The 18,029-nt window shown below is 42.1% G+C and overlaps 1 protein-coding gene across 1 annotated transcript in view; it reads left to right on the forward strand.

The window, feature by feature from the left end:
- Window positions 1-18,029, forward strand: part of tenm1 (teneurin transmembrane protein 1) — a 199,075-nt gene that overhangs the window by 151,751 nt on the left and 29,295 nt on the right. The window contains 3 exon segments of the mRNA XM_063876353.1: window positions 7,263-7,417; window positions 14,119-14,202; window positions 14,800-14,994. Of these exon segments, the coding sequence (XP_063732423.1) occupies window positions 7,263-7,417; window positions 14,119-14,202; window positions 14,800-14,994 (434 nt within the window).

Raw genomic sequence — 18,029 nt, forward strand, 5'->3', positions numbered from 1 at the left:
GAAAATATAGTCAATGGGCTTAGTAGAGTCAAATCTATGCTGACTTAAAACAAGGCTCTACCTGTAAAACGCCGGTTATTCAAGTAATGTATTATGTAGAACACTATGCAGACTGACAGCTACCTTGTTTGTAGTCGGAGTGTGTAGGGTATCTTCAGAGAGATTACTGAAGCTCACTGTGTGTGTAATGAAGCCCTGAGTCAATAACAGATGCGGGCTTAAGGCCAAAGGCTGAGCCTGTGCATCAAAGGTGCAACATTGCTGCGTGTCAGTGTGCCTGGGCATGCTCTCGTTTGATTGACAGCCAGTTGGTCCCTGGAACTAATCTGCCTCTCCCTGTAAGGGACACAGAGTTTGTTATGGCCATACCTTGTTAAAGGTATGTCAGGTTGGCTACATCGGCGCCATCTTGGGAAATGTGACATCCGTGTCACTTTAACTGGTCGAGATGGCCACTGCTGGCAGCCGGCCTGTCAGCCTCCACTGGGAACCTGGCAAGCTGTCAGGAGGAGTGGAGCCTTGCCACTGTGGAGGAAAAAATTGCATTTACTCGACGTGAATGACCAATACACGCGCGGACATTCTCTTGGAAGCGTTTGTCTCCGCCTGGGATGTGAGAAGGCCTCTGATGAGGGAGAAAATAAAGAACTCATGCCCATCAGGTTGTTTCTACCTTTACTCTCTGAAATGCACGGCAAAGATGAATAAGTGGACTGATGGCAGCAGGCACAGTTCAGCTTGGCAGGCCCATTGAACATGCCTGTGTGAGTGTGGGGAAGGGGAGGATGGGAAAACGGAGGGAGTAAATGTTTGCACCTGTGGACCATTATCACCTGCAGCGATCCAAGAGACCAGTAGCCAGAAATCCTCTCAAGGATGGAATTTGAAATCACAAATTTGACAATCATCTGAGCGATGAACACTGTAGTGAAGTTACCTCCTGTTGAGTGACTGTGATGTCTTCATATGGTATGCTGGAATTTTTTTATGGGTGGAGGGCGCGGGAAGAGATTTGAATATAGTAGTTTAGTCCCTCTTCGCCACTTTTTCAGTCATGAAAACATTTGTTTCCTATCTTCTGATCCCTTTTCCTTCACTACCAATGCAGGGTTGCTGGTGTGCTTGGTAAAATAGAGCCTCTATTGATAGACCTCCTTGTGTTTGTTTGATGTTCTAAACAGTGTGACATAATCTGCAGACGCTCCGCTCTGATCCAAACCCCTCAGCCTTTCAGAAGCTTTCTAGTCCAAAGCATTTCAATTGCTTTTATAATTGAGTTTGTCTGCTGCCTCTGTGATTGCTTTGGATCTCTATTTTGCTATCAAACAAGGCAATTACTCCCAAGTCGTGTATTTTCTCCCCCTAAAAAAACCCAAAACACCCCAAAATTAGCATGCAACTATTTCAAAATCTCCTTCCAGTTCTCGGTATATCGGTGATGTCTCGCCTCGTCATAAATGTGTAGTCGGGAACTAACAGCTAAAAAAAAGATGGCAGCTTTCAATAATTAATTAATGCGGGTTAATATGTTAACAAACTTATAGTGGTTGATAATTAGATGAGCCACAGTGTCTGATTCAGACTTAATTACTAAGCCACTGTCTGTTCTGTGGGGCTTTAATGAATAATTAATTATAAGAAGCATGAATTATTAGTGCTTACCAAAGATCCTGCAGAAACGCACACCCGTCCCTGTTTGTGGTGCTATCTATTGATTGATGACACGTTTTGGATTGAGGAAAATAAAAGAAACTCTTGTGCTACAACACTGCAGTTCATAGATGTGAATGTCACAGATAAAAGAGCAGTGTTTAAGTGTTAAGTGATTCTGTATATATATATATATATATATATATATACAGAATCCCTACTAGTCAATTACTAGTCGTGACGGTCATTTTTGTAACACAGGTGTGTAATCATGAGACACACTCCTGAAAATGGTGCACACACAACATCATTATAGTGCACACGGCCATTTCACAGTCATGAGATTGAATGAACAGGTTTATTTCCCGCCCTTTAGTGCACATGGGTAACCTCAAGAAAGTTTTTTTGAGTGTGTGTGTGTGGGAGTGTGGATTTCTCATCTGCAGACCCTTTGATTTATCCGCTCTGTATTTGCATATGCGCACAATATGATTAACCACCATGCCTTGTCTTTTTGCCTAGCGACTTCACCACACGCAAACATTCACTCACACACACGCACCGCCACACAAGCTCACACAGGTCGACGTGTGCACATGTTCGTGGGCCAACAGCATTGTGCTTTTTAAAGTATCAATGATGGAAAGGCACATTTAGCCACAGAGCAAGATAAAGAGTCTCTGAAACAGTGTGTTCTTCTTCAGCTTCACTTACAGTTGGACTGTAGCAGTTAGTGAAGCCCTCCAGGCTTTCCCCAGCTAATTTTGGTGTCTTTATTTATGGCCCGAGTCCCTCACTGGGGCCAGTTGTTCAGGTGAAACTGTCCATCTGTCTACATTCAGTTGTCAGTCACACACAGTTACTTTGTACAGAGGTGCCGAGGGCTGAAATCAGCTGCAGCTAGGATCATTTAGATGCTGTAATAATGTGTCAGTCCATATCATTAACACCTGCTGAGCCTGGGGATACGTGAGAGCAGATTGAATGACTGACTCCTAAGGCACCCTGAGCTAGGTGGTGTGAGTATGTGTGTGTGTGTATGTGTTTGTGTTTGTGTGTGTGTGTGTGACTCACCCCTACAAAAGTTTTCAAAAATGAATGCATCTCCCATACATGCCCACATTATGCGTTTCCCCTCCATAAACAGATCCTTGAAATAGGTTCCCTTTGCAGAATATGTGCTTATTTTGCACTTAGGTGGTTGTTCCGAAGCTGACAGACACTGATGTGTTTGTTTTCGATACGATTTTACAATTCCTCTGTTTTTGATCCACTGAGGCTGCTCTTTTGGCAGCTTTGCTGTCAACATTTGAAGGGTGAAAGTACCGTAGAAGGAAAACTTGAACAACACCAGAAGGCTGACTTCCTGCACTCTTGAGGGCTCAGGTGTTAGCAGTCAGTATGCAGCACAAACACACACACACACACACACACACACACACACACACACACACACACACACACATAAAACCACACCACATCCTGGAGTAATTGTAGGCCACGCCATCAGGGCTGTTGACTTTCAATGCTGAATATGATGCATTATCAACTCCTGTTATAATGCCCTTCTTACTTCTTCATATTTCTCACCTTACACATCTGATCACCTGCTCTTCGCTCTCTGCTCGGAAAATCCCGGTGGCTCATTCTCGTCAAATATCTGTAATCAGCGCTGATGCTCTGTTAGACCCCTCTCCAAGGCATTCATCAGATTGTATTGTATTGCAATGCCACAGGGGGCCGTTATAACTGATATTCTTTTGACAAGGACAGAGAATAAAGACATTCCTTGATTGAAAGTGATTGGGCTGTAATCGTTAATTGCAGCTATTCCTCATCATGTGCTTTTGTCTCGTCGCCACCTCTCCCCTTTTTGGTGCTGTCTGTTTTTTCGTACTTAGCTGAATTTCTCCCTAAATCTGTGTGGAATGCGAATAGCAATACTTTATCATCCTGTCCTTCACTCCTCTCCCCTCCCTCTGCGTTTCCAAGGTCAATACAACTCCATCTAATTCACTTTTCTTTCATGATAAAATCCACTCCCAACTTTAGCCAAATGTCCGTCTACCTCTGGAGATTTATCTCAATTATTTCCCCACCACTGTGTCTGCCAGCTCTTAAACATGAGCATCAGAGTGCCAGGTCCACCTAGGGAGACATGGTAAATCTTTTGATGTCTTGTGAGCGTCTATCGGCTATACGGACGGGCTGTAAATTCCCTGAACGCGGCTGAACAGCTTTATCCACGACAGCAGGAAATCCAGCCCCTGACAAGGACAATGTGGACTAATCTGCCACTTTTTCAATAAACATGGTGCAATACCCTTAAACAGCACGTAAACTGGAGTAAATCCTTTTGCCTATGCCGAGCTATAATAGCAATCGCTCACTATTGTTGTTCTTGTGTGAGGATGAATAAGGCCTGTATTCATTGTTGATGATAGATTGGCAGCTAATTAAGAGGCTGCGTGTCGAAACATAAGACATGTCTGAGTATGCATACTGAAGGTGTCTGAGAAGCAGAAACAATGGGGAGGAAGAGAGAATGGAGGGAATTTAGGACGTAAGTCAATAGAACCAAAAGAGACGAGTAGAAAGAGTAATATCCAGGGACAGAGAGGGAGAGAGGAGGAATCAGTATTGTGAGATAGTCCTTGCTACCTCGTCATGTCCTTGTGCAGGATTTATGGGCTCTAAGATCAGGGACAGGTTTAGGGTGCTAGCTGTATGAACGTTTGGAAAAGCGAAAGGAAAGCAAGGAAGGATCCAAGGATGGCGTTAGAGCGGAGAGAATGTGCAAATCTACACAGCTAAAGTAGGTTAAGACCGCGCTGTGGGTTGAGACGTCGCTCCCGCGTAATGCCAGGTGACAAGAGGAGAAATGGGAAGACAGAGAGGAACAAAAGGAAGAAATAGAAAAAAAGGGCCGAACAGAGGGAAACAGAGCCCAGACATCATTGAAGGAGCAAAGGGCGTTGATTTGATTAGCACTTATAACATACAGGTCAAGGTAGGGGAAGCGGAGCTGCAGAAAACAAAGCAAAGGACAAGAAGGTGGAGGGATGAGGGAGCAGATGAAGATCAAGTTAGGGAGGATGGAGAGCGACGGAACGCTGGAAGAGGAGAAGAAAGGTGTAGGTGGATGTTGGGGAGGGTGAGGCTAGGTGGGTGGTGTAATATATCTGTGTCACAGGGATGATGAAGGGGGCCAGGAGGGAGAGCTCTGTAGTTCACCTTCTGGCCCCTGGAGGAAACACACTGACCCTGGCTCTCCCCCCTTCCCACCTCCCCTCCACCTGCGCGATTTATGACAGGCAGGGTCGATCCAGGGTTGCTCGCTTTAAGGACATTTGTGAATCTAGTTGTGGTGTCGGTACGCTGTGTTTGCGTGTGTGTGTGTGTGTGTGTGTGTGTGTGTGTGTGTGTGTGTGTGTGTGTGAATGGAATCGCGTTGTGTGAAGCAAGCCGTTGTATGTCAAGGAGGATGAGACCTTAGTGCTGCCTGGGGAAAAGGGCAGTAGTGATTTTTATCTAGGGCTCAGAAAGTGAGCACAGGCACATCCACGCGCAATCCCACATGACAGAGTTTGAGAGGAGAAAGACTGACAGAACCCAAATGGAAATCAAGGGAAAATTGGTCCAAGATGACTGAATGAGAAAGGATAGTTGGAGGCGTGCTGCATACTGATGGTGTCGCTTCATTGTCCATTTTCACTATGGTGTGCCGGCTTGTCTGCGCGGTCAGATCCCTCTTTGAACCCTTTTTCAGAAGTTTCATTCTCTCTGGGTTGCTGCATGGAAGGCAGCTAAATGGGAATGTTAGTCCTCTCTATCTAGACCCAAAATTGTTTACTTGATTGACTGAAATATGATCAATAGTAAGTAAGTTGAGTAAGTAGTTTTAAAAAAAGTATCATACTGGTTATTTTCTCCTCTCCTCTGCTCTGGTATCATAGTTTTAGAATGAAAATAGAGTGAAAATAATGTTTTATTCGCAACAACATTTAGGAGGTTAGTCCAAATCTCATGCTACACTCTTCCACCAAGTTTCATTAAAATTGAGCCAGTATGTTTTTCATTTTCCTTCAGACATACCAACCCAAAACCATAAACTCCTTGGCTTGGGTAATAATAAAAGCAAACATAATCTGAAGACATCACCTTCTGCTCTGTGAGATTTAGATTTGTCTATCATTTTCTGACATTTTGAAACTGCACTCATCATTACTTTTATATAAACAATGGCTTATTGTCTAACTGTGATGGTGGTGATGAATCCACTGAGAATGATCTTTGATTCTGAAGTTTCCCTGAGAGGTAGGAAGTCTTTTTTTTATATATATCCTGCAACTGTAGTATTTTGGTTAACACTTCCAGCCCTCATCAACCACAAGCGGCAGAACAGCGTTTTTAGTTAGACGAACAAAGTTAACAACTAGCTGGTGAAGAATGTAGATAAATGAGTGGCTAAAGAGACAAATATTTCCCTCCAGAGTTGGTGGGGACCAAAAACTGAGCAAAAGAGAGAGCGGCCAGAGACACAAATTCAAACGAATGTAGCCCCTTTGTGGGAAATATTGGGTGAAAAAAAGACCGATAAATCAACAATAGTGAATTCTATCCCTATTTTTATCTTTTACAGATGCTACTTTGCTCCATGTGATTGTTTTTATGGTTTCCTTTGTTGCATATTGTATTGCCATTTAGTTGTGTGATTGATTGTGGTTATATTCACTAGAAGAAGGCTTTGTCTCCATTATCCTTTGAGGCATGCTTGAGATAAAGGCATATACACATAAACTTGACACGGCTTAATGAAAAACCATAAACACAGTGTATATTTAAATGGCACATCAGTGAGCCAAACGCATTGGAGATGGCAGGTAGGAATAGTGAAATATGGCTTATTGTCGTGGCCGCTAAGTGAAAGCAATCACAGAGAATTGGACGGCATAAGGTACGAGAGTTGAGGGTTGAGGAACATTATTGCTGAAGGAGTTGAGGGCTATTGTCTGTATGGAGATGAGACGGGGATGAAGGTCGCTCCTCATCCATAACAGATGATTCACAGTCTGCCCTGACCTTTAATACCAGTGGACTTACCTTTCTGCTTACTCCCTCTGATGCAAGTAGAGTTCAAATGTACGCCGTTCATAGTCAAAACACGCTGTGCAAACACACAGGATTGTATGCACACATGTGGACGTCCACCTGCATGTTTGATTCATGGATGCATATTTATAATGCACATTTGCGTGCGCATCATGTCAAAAGTTCACTGCGGCACCCTGCTCACATCTAATGTGACAAATAACTTCTTCCTCCGGTTGTATTGTTCTAATCCCTTTAGTGGGCTGCGGAATGGAAATATAATTACATTTCCGTGGTGCAGTGCCTTTGATAAGACAGCCGCTTGCTGAGCTGAATGTTTAACCGAGTTGGACGCCTCTCCAAAGCCCTCTCCACTTTACTTTTCCCCCTGACTCACTCCTCTCCATCTCTTCAATCTCCCTCTCTCTTATACTCTCTTTTTTTGTTCTCTCAACCCCACGCTCTCCCACCCTGGCGCTTCAAAAAAGCTCATTCTGCCTTTCTCTTTCTCACCCGCCCAGGTATTGCAGTGGATAAAAGAGGTGTTGTCTACTTCGTAGATGGCACCACCATTCAGAAGATTAATGAGAGGGGTTTGCTCTCCACCGTGATTGGCTCAAACGGACTGATGTCGACGCAGCCGCTCAGCTGTGATGCACGCATGGACATCAGCCAGGTAAGCTAAAAGGGCTGTCCAGTTCACTGGGGAAGAGCGAGAGCCGCGTCTTTCTGTCCGAATTAACTTCTAATCCATTTAAAAATAAGACTAATTTGTGTGTTTTGTGGCCCCTAATTAAAGTAATTAACCCAAAAAAAGGTTATAGATTACCGCTATTTTTTTGTTGTTCTCCTACAGTCAGTGATTGTTTTGTCAATCTCAATTGACCGACCCTAAATTGGTTTGTCTTGTTAAAGGTGTGTGTGTTTGTGTGTGTGTGTGTGTGTGTGTGTTTGTCTGTGTGAGATAGAGAGCAGACAGCCACTGCACAGATTTGATCAGCCAGCCCTCAGATCACACTGCTGACTTATATCAGGCCTATTAGAGCAGAAGATGAATTATAGATGAACTGCTGGCTCTATAGAGGGATCTCTGCCCACACATAGGGGAGGCAAGTGCCTGTGAATGCGCGTCAATGCGTGTGTGTGTGTGTGTCTGTGTGTGTCTGTGTGTGTCTGTGTGTGTCTGTGTGTGTGTGAATACGCGTGAACAACCAGGGTGAGTTCCCAGAGGTGCTCTTATATGTCTTTTAAAGGGGCCCGTGTTACCTCACAATCCTTCTGTTGGTTGGTTATCGGGCCCTGCAGCGCGTCCAGTCTCATTCAGCCTCCATCTGTGTTTGTTCTCATAAACCGCTGTGACCTCAGTGTGGCATCAGTATTGATGGAAACTGGCTTCTATAGCTTCGGCTAGACAAACAACACGTCTGTAATTTATGCAGAATAAACAAGCCGAGAGTTGGCTGTAGCTTGAAGTCCAAATGAAAGTTGAAGTCTCACTTTATATACAGTGGGGCAAAAAAGTATTTAGTCAGCCACCAATTGTGCAAGTTCTCCCATTTAAAAAGATGAGAGAGGCCTGTAATTTTTATCATAGGTATACCTCAACTATGAGAGACAGAATGAGAAAATAAAATCCAGGAAATCACATTGTAGGATTTTTAAAGAATTAATTGGTAAATTCCTCGGTAAAATAAGTATTTGGTCACCTACAAACAAGCAAGATTTCTGGCTCTCACAGGCCTGTAACTTCTTCTTTAAGAGGCTCCTCTGTCCTCCACTCGTTACCTGTATTAATGGCACCTTTTTGAACTCGTTATCAGTATAAAAGACACCTGTCCACAACCTCAAACAGTCATACTCCAAACTCCACTATGGCCAAGACCAAAGAGCTGTCAAAGGAGACCAGAGACAAAATTGTAGACCTGCATCAGGCTGGGAAAACTGAATCTGCAATAGGTAAGCAGCTTGGTGTGAAGAAATCAACTGTGGGAGCAATTATTAGAAAATGGAAGACATACAAGACCACTGCTAATCTCCCTCGATCTGGGGCTCCACGCAAGATCTCACCCCGTGGGGTCAAAATGATCACAAGAACGGTGAGCAAAAATCCCAGAACCACACGGGGGGACCTAGTGAATGACCTGCAGAGAGCTGGGACCAAAGTAAGAGAGGCTACCATCAGTAACACACTACGCCGCCAGGGACTTAAATCCTGCAGTTCCAGACGTGTCCCCCTGCTTAAGCCAGTACATGTCCAGGCCCGTCTGAAGTTTGCCAGAGGGCATTTGGATGATCCAGAAGAGGATTGGGAGAATGTCATATGGTCAGATGAAACCAAAATAGAACTTTTTGGTAAAAACTCAACTCGTCGTGTTTGGAGGAGAAAGAATGCAGAGTTGCATCCAAAGAACACCATACCTACTGTGAAGCATGGGGGTGGAAACATCATGCTTTGGGGCTGTTTTTCTGCAAAGGGACCAGGACGACTGATCCGTGTAAAGCAGGGGTCTCAAACTCAATTTACCCGGGGGCCGTTAGAGGTAGAGTCTGGGTGAGGCTGGGCCGCATCAGGTTCCCCACAACAAAAGTACTAAAAAACATTCCAATGTTATCAAATGTCTTTATTTTTATTTTTTAACACAAAATAAGATGAAAAAATAAATGAACAAATTCATAAGGAAAAAACAAATCAATCAGTAATAAATAAATAAAATGAAAATAATAATAATACAGCAGATATAGAAGACTGAAGAAACCACATATAGTTGCTGACTAGAGAAATGTAATTATTATTATTCAGATTCAAATATCTGTATTAACAGTTCTTTAACGTTTAACTTTCTGAACATGAATGGAACATTGAACATAAACTGTTCTGAACATGGCTTCTTCTGCCTACTTCTTGCTGCTAGAGATCTGGCAGCGCTTCCTCTCGCATAGCCGAGCCACATTTGGCTTAAGCAGGGATGAAGCAGTTGAGACCCTCAGTAGGGCTTGAAGATGCTCATCAGTAAGTCTGGACCTGTACTTGGACTTATTGAAGTTCAACGTAGAGAACAGCTTTTCGCACAAGTATGTGCTCCCAAAAAGACACATGGTCCGCTTGAACATTCGTGAAAGCTCAGGGAAGCTGGGGGGCAATTCTCTCAAAAATTGCCCGAGCTTGTCTGCTTTTCCACTCACCTCCCTGAACTTGGCTTTGAGTTCAGAGTTGCATTTGAAGCACAGGGGGGGCATCTTGCACATCAAAGGAGAAGGGGTCCGCAAAAATTTGAAATGTGGCTCTGTGCGTCTTGAAGTCTGCAAATCTGTGATCAAATTCCTCCTGTAGCTTCAAAATGACATCCACATACTCCTCACCACTGAATGGTGTGCCTGCATCCATGAGTGCCTTGCATGCTGGAAAATGGCAAAGGTTTGTCTGAGAAAGCTGGGCTTTCCATAACATAAGTTTTGTACAGAATGCTCTCACATTGTCATAGGCAGCACTAACAAGTTGCCCCTGGCCTTGTAACTTCTTGTTCAGTACATTAAGCTCATGTGTGAGTCCATGAGCCATTTGGGATCACTTAGCACAGGAACAGCAACCCCATCTTTCTCCATGAAGGCTTTCACTTCCGCTCTCAACTCAAAAAATCTCTTCAACATGTTTCCCCTGCTGAGCCAACGTACCTCGGTGAAGTAGAGCACATCCCCATATTCTGATTCCATTTCCTCTAAAAAAGCACGGAACCTTCTGTGCTTTAAGCCCCTGGATCTGATTTGGTTGATGCATTTCACAACGAAAGACATCACATTGTCAAACTTCATGCATTTGCTGCAAAGAGCCTGCTGATGGATAATGCAGTGCAGAGCAATGGCCTCCTCCACACCTTCCTCTTCCAGTTTTTTTTTAACAAGTGCCACCAGTCCATTTTTCCTCCCTGTCATTGATGGCGCTCCATCGGTTGTTATTCCAACAAACCTCTTCCATGGCAAACCGGCATTCTCAATGGCATCACACAGCTGGTGAAATATCTCCTGAGCGGTGGTCTGACCATGCATTGGAATCACTGTGAGCAACTCCTCTATGACTTCAAAATTGTCATCAACACCACGGACATAGATTGCGAGCTGGGCAGTGTCGGTGATGTCTGTGGTCTCATCAAGAGCGACTGAGTATACACTGAAACATTTTGCTTTCTCACACAGTTGATCATAAATGTCACTTGACAGGTCAGAAATGCGCTCTGCCACGGTGTTGGCAGAAAGGCTGATGTTGCTAAACCGACCTTTATTTTCTGGACAGACAATACTTGCAGCCTGTAATATGCACTTTTTGACAAATTCACCTTCTGTGAATGGCTTTCCTGCTTTAGCAATCATCTCACTAACCACGTAGCTAGCTTCGACTGCTGCATCATTCTCTTTGGTTGCTTTCTTAAAGAAATCTTGTTGCCTCAGTAGATATGTTTTAAGATTAGCAACCCGGTTGGCTCTCTCATCTCCCTGGTATTTTGCATACTCCTCAGCATGTCTAGTTGTGTAATGACGTTTCAAATTGTATTCTTTGTGCACTGCAACTTTCTCTGTGCAAATAAGACACGTCGGGATGCCCCTGTGTTCAACGAAGAAATATTGCACTTCCCACTTTTCCTGAAATTGTCTGTGCTCATCACCAACCTTTCTCTTCACTGCAGGCTTTGAAAAAGACATGTTTGGGGCTGTGTAATATATATTTCCACTTGGTGTCACTGTCGCGTTGAAGTTTCAGTGTTTAGCTGATACGTCTTTCCCGCTTCTTTTTCTGTCCCGCTGAGCAGCAATTTCCGCGGCCGCCTCCGCTTCTGAGCCCCGCCCCCGAGAGCAATATACCCCACCGTGATTGGTAGGTTCGTTCAGCTCTGCACACAACACTGAAAAGTGCCATTCATATCAAACTCGCGGGCCGCAATAACATTAAACTTTCATATTGAGGTGGGGGCCGCAAACTATCATCTCGAGGGCCGCAGTTGGCCCGCGGGCCGCGAGCTTGAGACCCCTGGTGTAAAGGAAAGAATGAATGGGGCCATGTATCGTGAGATTTTGAGTGAAAACCTCCTTCCATCAGCAAGGGCACTGAAGATGAAGCGTGGCTGGGTCTTTCAGCATGACAATGATCCCAAACACACCGCCAGGGCAACGAAGGAGTGGCTTCGTAAGAAGCATTTCAAGGTCCTGGAGTGGCCTAGCCAGTCTCCAGATCTCAACCCCATAGAAAATCTTTGGAGGGAGTTGAAAGTCTGTGTTGCCCAGCGACAGCCCCAAAACATCACTGCTTTAGAGGAGATCTGCATGGAGGAATGGGCCAAAATACCAGCAACAGTGTGTGAAAACCTTGTGAAGACTTACAGAAAACGTTTGACCTCTGTCATTGCCAACAAAGGGTATAAAACAAAGTATTGAGATGAACTTTTGTTATTGACCAAATACTTATTTTCCACAATAATTTGAAATAAATTCTTTAAAAATCAGACAATGTGATTTTCTGGATTTTTTTTCTCATTCTGTCTCTCATAGTTGAGGTATACCTATGATAAAAATTACAGGCCTCTCTCATCTTTTTAAATGGGAGAACTTGCACAATTGGTGGCTGACTAAATACTTTTTTGCCCCACTGTATAAGGAAGCATAATTTGTACTGATGCTGCAGCTTTTTGGACATATTTTTGATGGCAGCTTCTAAGTTCCAACTCCTGTGGTGCACTACTGACTAGTGCTGTATATCTTATGATTGTTGATACATGACCCCCCCCCCCACACACACACACACACACGCACACACACGCACGCACACAAACACACACACACACACCCTGTGCTGGTAAGTTTGCAATTCCCTGGGAAAATGGAAGTTAGCAAGCTGAGCTAACTTTTTTTTCAACACTCATTTCTCTCAGGACTTTTTCTTACTTTCGTTTTTTTATTCAGCCTATTCCTTTCAATTAATAAAAGAAGAGGTAATATGAATTATTCTCACATTATATAATGAGGATAGAACATAAAAGGAATACATCAAATATTACAAGACATTCAAAATAAAATTCATTTTTTTATTAAAATTAACCAAAGAAATGTAGCTATAACAATATGAAATCTCCTTGGAAAGTAGACAATAATACAGCAATTGTTATGAAATAAGTGTGAAATATTTTTTCTCTAGTGTTGTTTCTACTTCTACTCCATCCTGTGCAGCTACTATAGTAGTGTTAGTCAAATGTAATGGATCAGTTGTGGTGATGGCAAAAGACCAGCCTGTCAAAACTCGGGTGAAACCCAGACCTCAATCTTAACACTAATGTACAGAGTCCCGTATTCATTTAGATCCAAATCACACACAATACTCACTAATCAAACCCCCCCACTCCCTGCTGGTTAACTATATGTGTGGCTGTTGTATTCAGAACTATTTTTCGTGCCTACACAGATATCGCACCAAAAACTCCTCCAGAACACCCGATGCGCAATCACGCAGAAATCAAAAACAAACACAAGGAATATTGATTTCTAGCAAATGTTTTTATTTTCGCTTCAGTTTGATTTTAATTGAGGGGGCTCCAGCTCTGGAGTTCAACTCAACTTGTGAAAGTGACTGCCAGCACCGCAAAGTTCAATACCACCAGATTTGATGCGTTTCTTCTTCAGCTAAGGACAGCTCGAGTCCTGCTTGATGAATCTCTCTACCTCTTAAAATGGGATTTCAAAGTGAACCCTCTCCTCTCTCATTTGACAGTGCCTATAATTGGACATGTCAGTGGCAATTTAACATGATCCATTTATTTACCAATTCATCCTCAGGGTCATCAATCACCTCGCTGATCCCGCAGATGCACCGTCTTAGTGTGTGTGTGTGTGTGTGTGTGTGTGTGTGTGTGTGTGTGTGTGTGTGTGTGTGTGTGTGTGTGTGTGTGTGTGTGTGTGTGTGTGTGTGTGTGTGTGTGTGTGTGTGTGTGTGTGTGTGTGTGTGTGTGTGTGTGTGTGTTTGTGTGTGTGTGTGAGAGGGGATCGACAGGGATGTGGGCGTCTGCACAGTGAGCGGGTGTAGGTTTGTCTGTCTTTGACCCCCACAGTGTTGGCGGGCAGGGAGTGCTATTTGAGCCGCGGCGATCATGGTTATTGGCTGACATTTGCGACAGTGCCGAGGCGAGTCTTGAATAAACACGGGGAAGGCTCCCTGCCCGCCACTGACCTTTGCATGAACAGGGAGGGTCAGGAGGCCTAATGCTGTGTTATTAAGGAGCCACCTGTAGCTGACTCTGGTGGGCAATAGCCAAACACTGCTTCCTTGTTCTCCATTTTTGTTAGAATTACCCTCACTGTATGTTCAGTCTGTGTTTACCCACGTGTGTCTTTCTACAGGTGCGTCTGGAGTGGCCGACAGACCTCGCCATTAACCCGCTGGACAACTCCCTCTACATCCTGGACAACAACATCGTCCTGCAGGTAGAAAAGCCACCCAAACACACAAAATCAACATGTTCAGAAATGTACATTGTGACAGCCAAGAGACAGAAAGACAAATTCTAGTTTTTATTCTAGTTTTAAATAAAGCAAAATCAAACAAATACACATCAATGGGAATAAATTAAACTATAGGAAGATATAAAAGTAGTGAATTTGCAACCGTAATAAATTCATTACATTTTGAAAGTTATCCAGAGAGTGAATTTGAAATATTTGTATACATTGGCAAATATACATGTAAAGAAAGAATAATTAAATAATCCTCACAATTTGCAGTTGTCACTTAAGGTGCATGTAGGGTAAGTGTGAGTCAGCTAACATGAAAGAAAGGAAAATATCACCTCCATAAATATTAAACAAATACTTTTTGAGGAAATGTCCCTCTGGTTAAGCTTATTACCTTAGATCTTGTGAAACCTTAATGAGTTGTCGGATGTGCTAGATCCAGGTGTGGAGATTTTGTCCATTGCTGCAACAAAGATGATGTCATTTGATATCATTAACCAAAAAATAATTACTGCGACTATTAGCTTTCTGTCCAAAGCCAAAACGTGTATTTTTTTTCTTCCATGTCAGGTATCAGAAAATCTCCAGGTGCGTATTGTGGCGGGCCGCCCCATCCACTGTCAAGTTCCCGGTATCGACCACCACCTGGTGAGATGGGCAGCGGTGCGCGCGACCCTGGAGGCAGCCAAGGCCATCGCCCTGTCCCACCTCGGCACGCTGTACATCGCTGAGACCGACGAGAGGCGCATCAACCGCATCCAACAGGTCGCTAAAAGTACCGATACATTCATGTTATTTAAGCTAGAGATGCTATGATTGGTCATCATAGAGCAGCTACCATCATGACAGTTAAATCTGCTTATCTAATACCAGCCATCACTTTCCAATTCTTAAACATTTTCACGCCAAGAGGATGCGCAAGACATCCTTAAAGGGGCCCTATTATACTTTAGGGGGGTTTCTCTTTCCTGCAGTGTTGTACAGGTTTGTGTGCATGTAAAAGGTCTGCAAACGCTAAAATTCCATAGTTCTCTCCCACACATGAAGCTGAGAATGAGCATAATAGGACACCTTTAAATCCACTACCTCATTCATGTTGGAGTTTGGTCACCCATGTGATTTTCATCAAGTTACAGAGGATTCTAATCCAACTTTTTAACATATTGCCTTACCATTTTTACCAACTTGTGTGTACTATTTGCAGAGTTTAAACCTATGCAAGCCTCTGTGCAATCACAGAGCAATGGCACCTGTTAATAATAATGTCAGTTAAATCTACTGATCTGATGCTAGCCATAAGGTTCCAATTTGTACAGATAGCGTTTCATAATACAAACTTAAAGCCCTTACTTTCCTCATGTTAAAGTGATGTTTACCATGTGTTAATTATCAGGTTACGGAAGATTCACCTATCACTTATTCAACATAATAAAATATTGCCATCCTTTAAATTAGATTAGGTTGGATTGCATTAGATTACATTTGATTATATGTTCTTTATTGATCCCAAATTGGGAATTTTGTTTTTTATAGCAGCATGCCGGCATAGGCATTGCACCTGATGTTAAAAAAAAAAAAATACAATGAAAGAATGAAATAAACATAGACATTAAATACATAAATACAGACAGTCGAAAGATATTTATATATATGAAAAGCATCTATGGAATACACCAAATTATATATAGAATATAGAAAATGAGTTTACGAAGAGAATACAAATATATTTATCCTCTTGTGTCGTGCAAGCCTCTGTTGATGATCACAGAGCACGGTTCCTGCAACAATGTGTTTACATGGCAAACTGTCAAACAGGAAAACTTCTCAGTTACAACCAGCCATCCATCTGGCCTCTTGACACGTTTTTAACCACACACTTGTTACACTTGTTGCATTACTGTGGTCACACTGTTTGCTGTGTTTGCAGAAGCTGCACAGCAAGAAAAGTGTTCAGAATCCGCCTCTTTAAAAATGCACATACCAAACCTCATCCAACAAACAAACTCAAAAGCCTGTTTTCACTTTTGGAAATAATGCTTTTTTGTCCATTAGCTCCATTAGCTAGCAGCATGCTTTAAGAGCCCCGCAGCATGTGGGCAGCAGCAGCACAAAGATATTGCCTGCTGGACTCGATCAATAGTCTCTTTGTGGTCAGCAGCACCACGCTGAGTTCATGTAAAGGCAGACAGGAACTTAAAACGCCTCAGATCCCTTTTTGATCGAGACTGGGCCGCCGTGTTGGATAGGGAAATCAAGTCGTTTGAAATATTTTTAACTGTATTTATCACTCTTATATTATGTATGGTAGACTTATTTCTAAAAGCCTATATTATGCAAGCATCCCAACTTTCACACATATTTATGAAGGTTCCTACCCAGAGCCTTAGCAGCAAGTACAAGTTCTCCTTTGAGAGTAAATTTATCATAATGAACCGTGAAATAAATTACCGATGATGTGTTGCAGACTTTCGCAGCGGTTGTGATGTACAATCAACAAATTCATGAAGCTGACAGGCTGACGCAGATACACTGTGATGCAAGAAAAACTCAATTAAAGCCAGAAAATTGTGTCACTTGTAAGACAGACTATCTGCGTACAGGTACTGACTGACAATATATTTAAAGCTGATTAAATAAAATGATACGCAAATTAACTGCTACATTTCATCTTAAATGGCTACACCAGCTGCATCTTGTACTGTTAAGCCAGCAAGTATTTCTTCCTCAGTATAATAAGCCTGATTAAATGTGAACGTGGCTTGGCACCAGTCTTTGGGCAAGGCTTTGGCACCACTGCTGGTCTGCTCTCAAGGTCCAGGCGAGTCATTCTGTCTCACGCCACCCCCAGAACTGTTGGGCATAACATCAAGGACCTCAAATCCACAACCAATATGTGGTGAATTTTGTTTTTAATCTTGAATAGAGGCAGGAGAGTTGTTGAATGTGCATGATATTGGAGCTTTGAGGTGCATTAAAATCAAATTGCATTCCAAATTAACTTGGTTGCGGCTGTGTTTGTTTGTTTTCAATCAATCAAAAATTGCAAGAAATTGTTTTGTGTGAAGCCCGGTGTTTGGAAGTTGGATGTTTTTTTCGCGAACCAGTCACAAGACTTTGAAATTCATGCCAGAGGTTGTTCATTATTTTAATCCACAAGCTCTTCTTTATACATACAGTACTATTTACTGTGTATATATATATATATATATAATTATATATATATATACATATATATAATTATATATATATATATATATGTATATAATTATATATATATATATATATAATTATATATATATATATGTATATAATTATATATAATTATATACATATATATATTATATATATATATATATAATTATATATATATATGTATATAATTATATATAATTATATATATATATATATAATTATATACATATATATATATATAATTATATTTCTAGAGCAGGACACTTTTAGGTCTTTACTAAGCCTAGTTAAGATTGATTTTCTACTCATCATGTCATCAAAATTTAAAGGAATATTTCAACATTTTTGGTATTACACTTTTATGATTTTTCTGCATCTTACAACATCTCTCATGTATCTCTCTCACATCCTGGTCCCCTAAAAATGTATTTCCCATACCAAAAAAACTGCACCGTCCATCAATTTTTTAGATATACTTTCTGTGAGATAATGCTGTTTTATAAAAAATCTAGCAAAGCACGAATGACGGAAATCAACAACAATGAAATCTTAATTGACCTGTATAAATTACGTTACGAACATATTTTTTTAAGCCAAACCATGACAAT

Source organism: Eleginops maclovinus, chromosome 23 (genome assembly GCF_036324505.1).
Source record: "Eleginops maclovinus isolate JMC-PN-2008 ecotype Puerto Natales chromosome 23, JC_Emac_rtc_rv5, whole genome shotgun sequence".
Taxonomy (NCBI): Eukaryota; Metazoa; Chordata; class Actinopteri; order Perciformes; family Eleginopidae; genus Eleginops; species Eleginops maclovinus.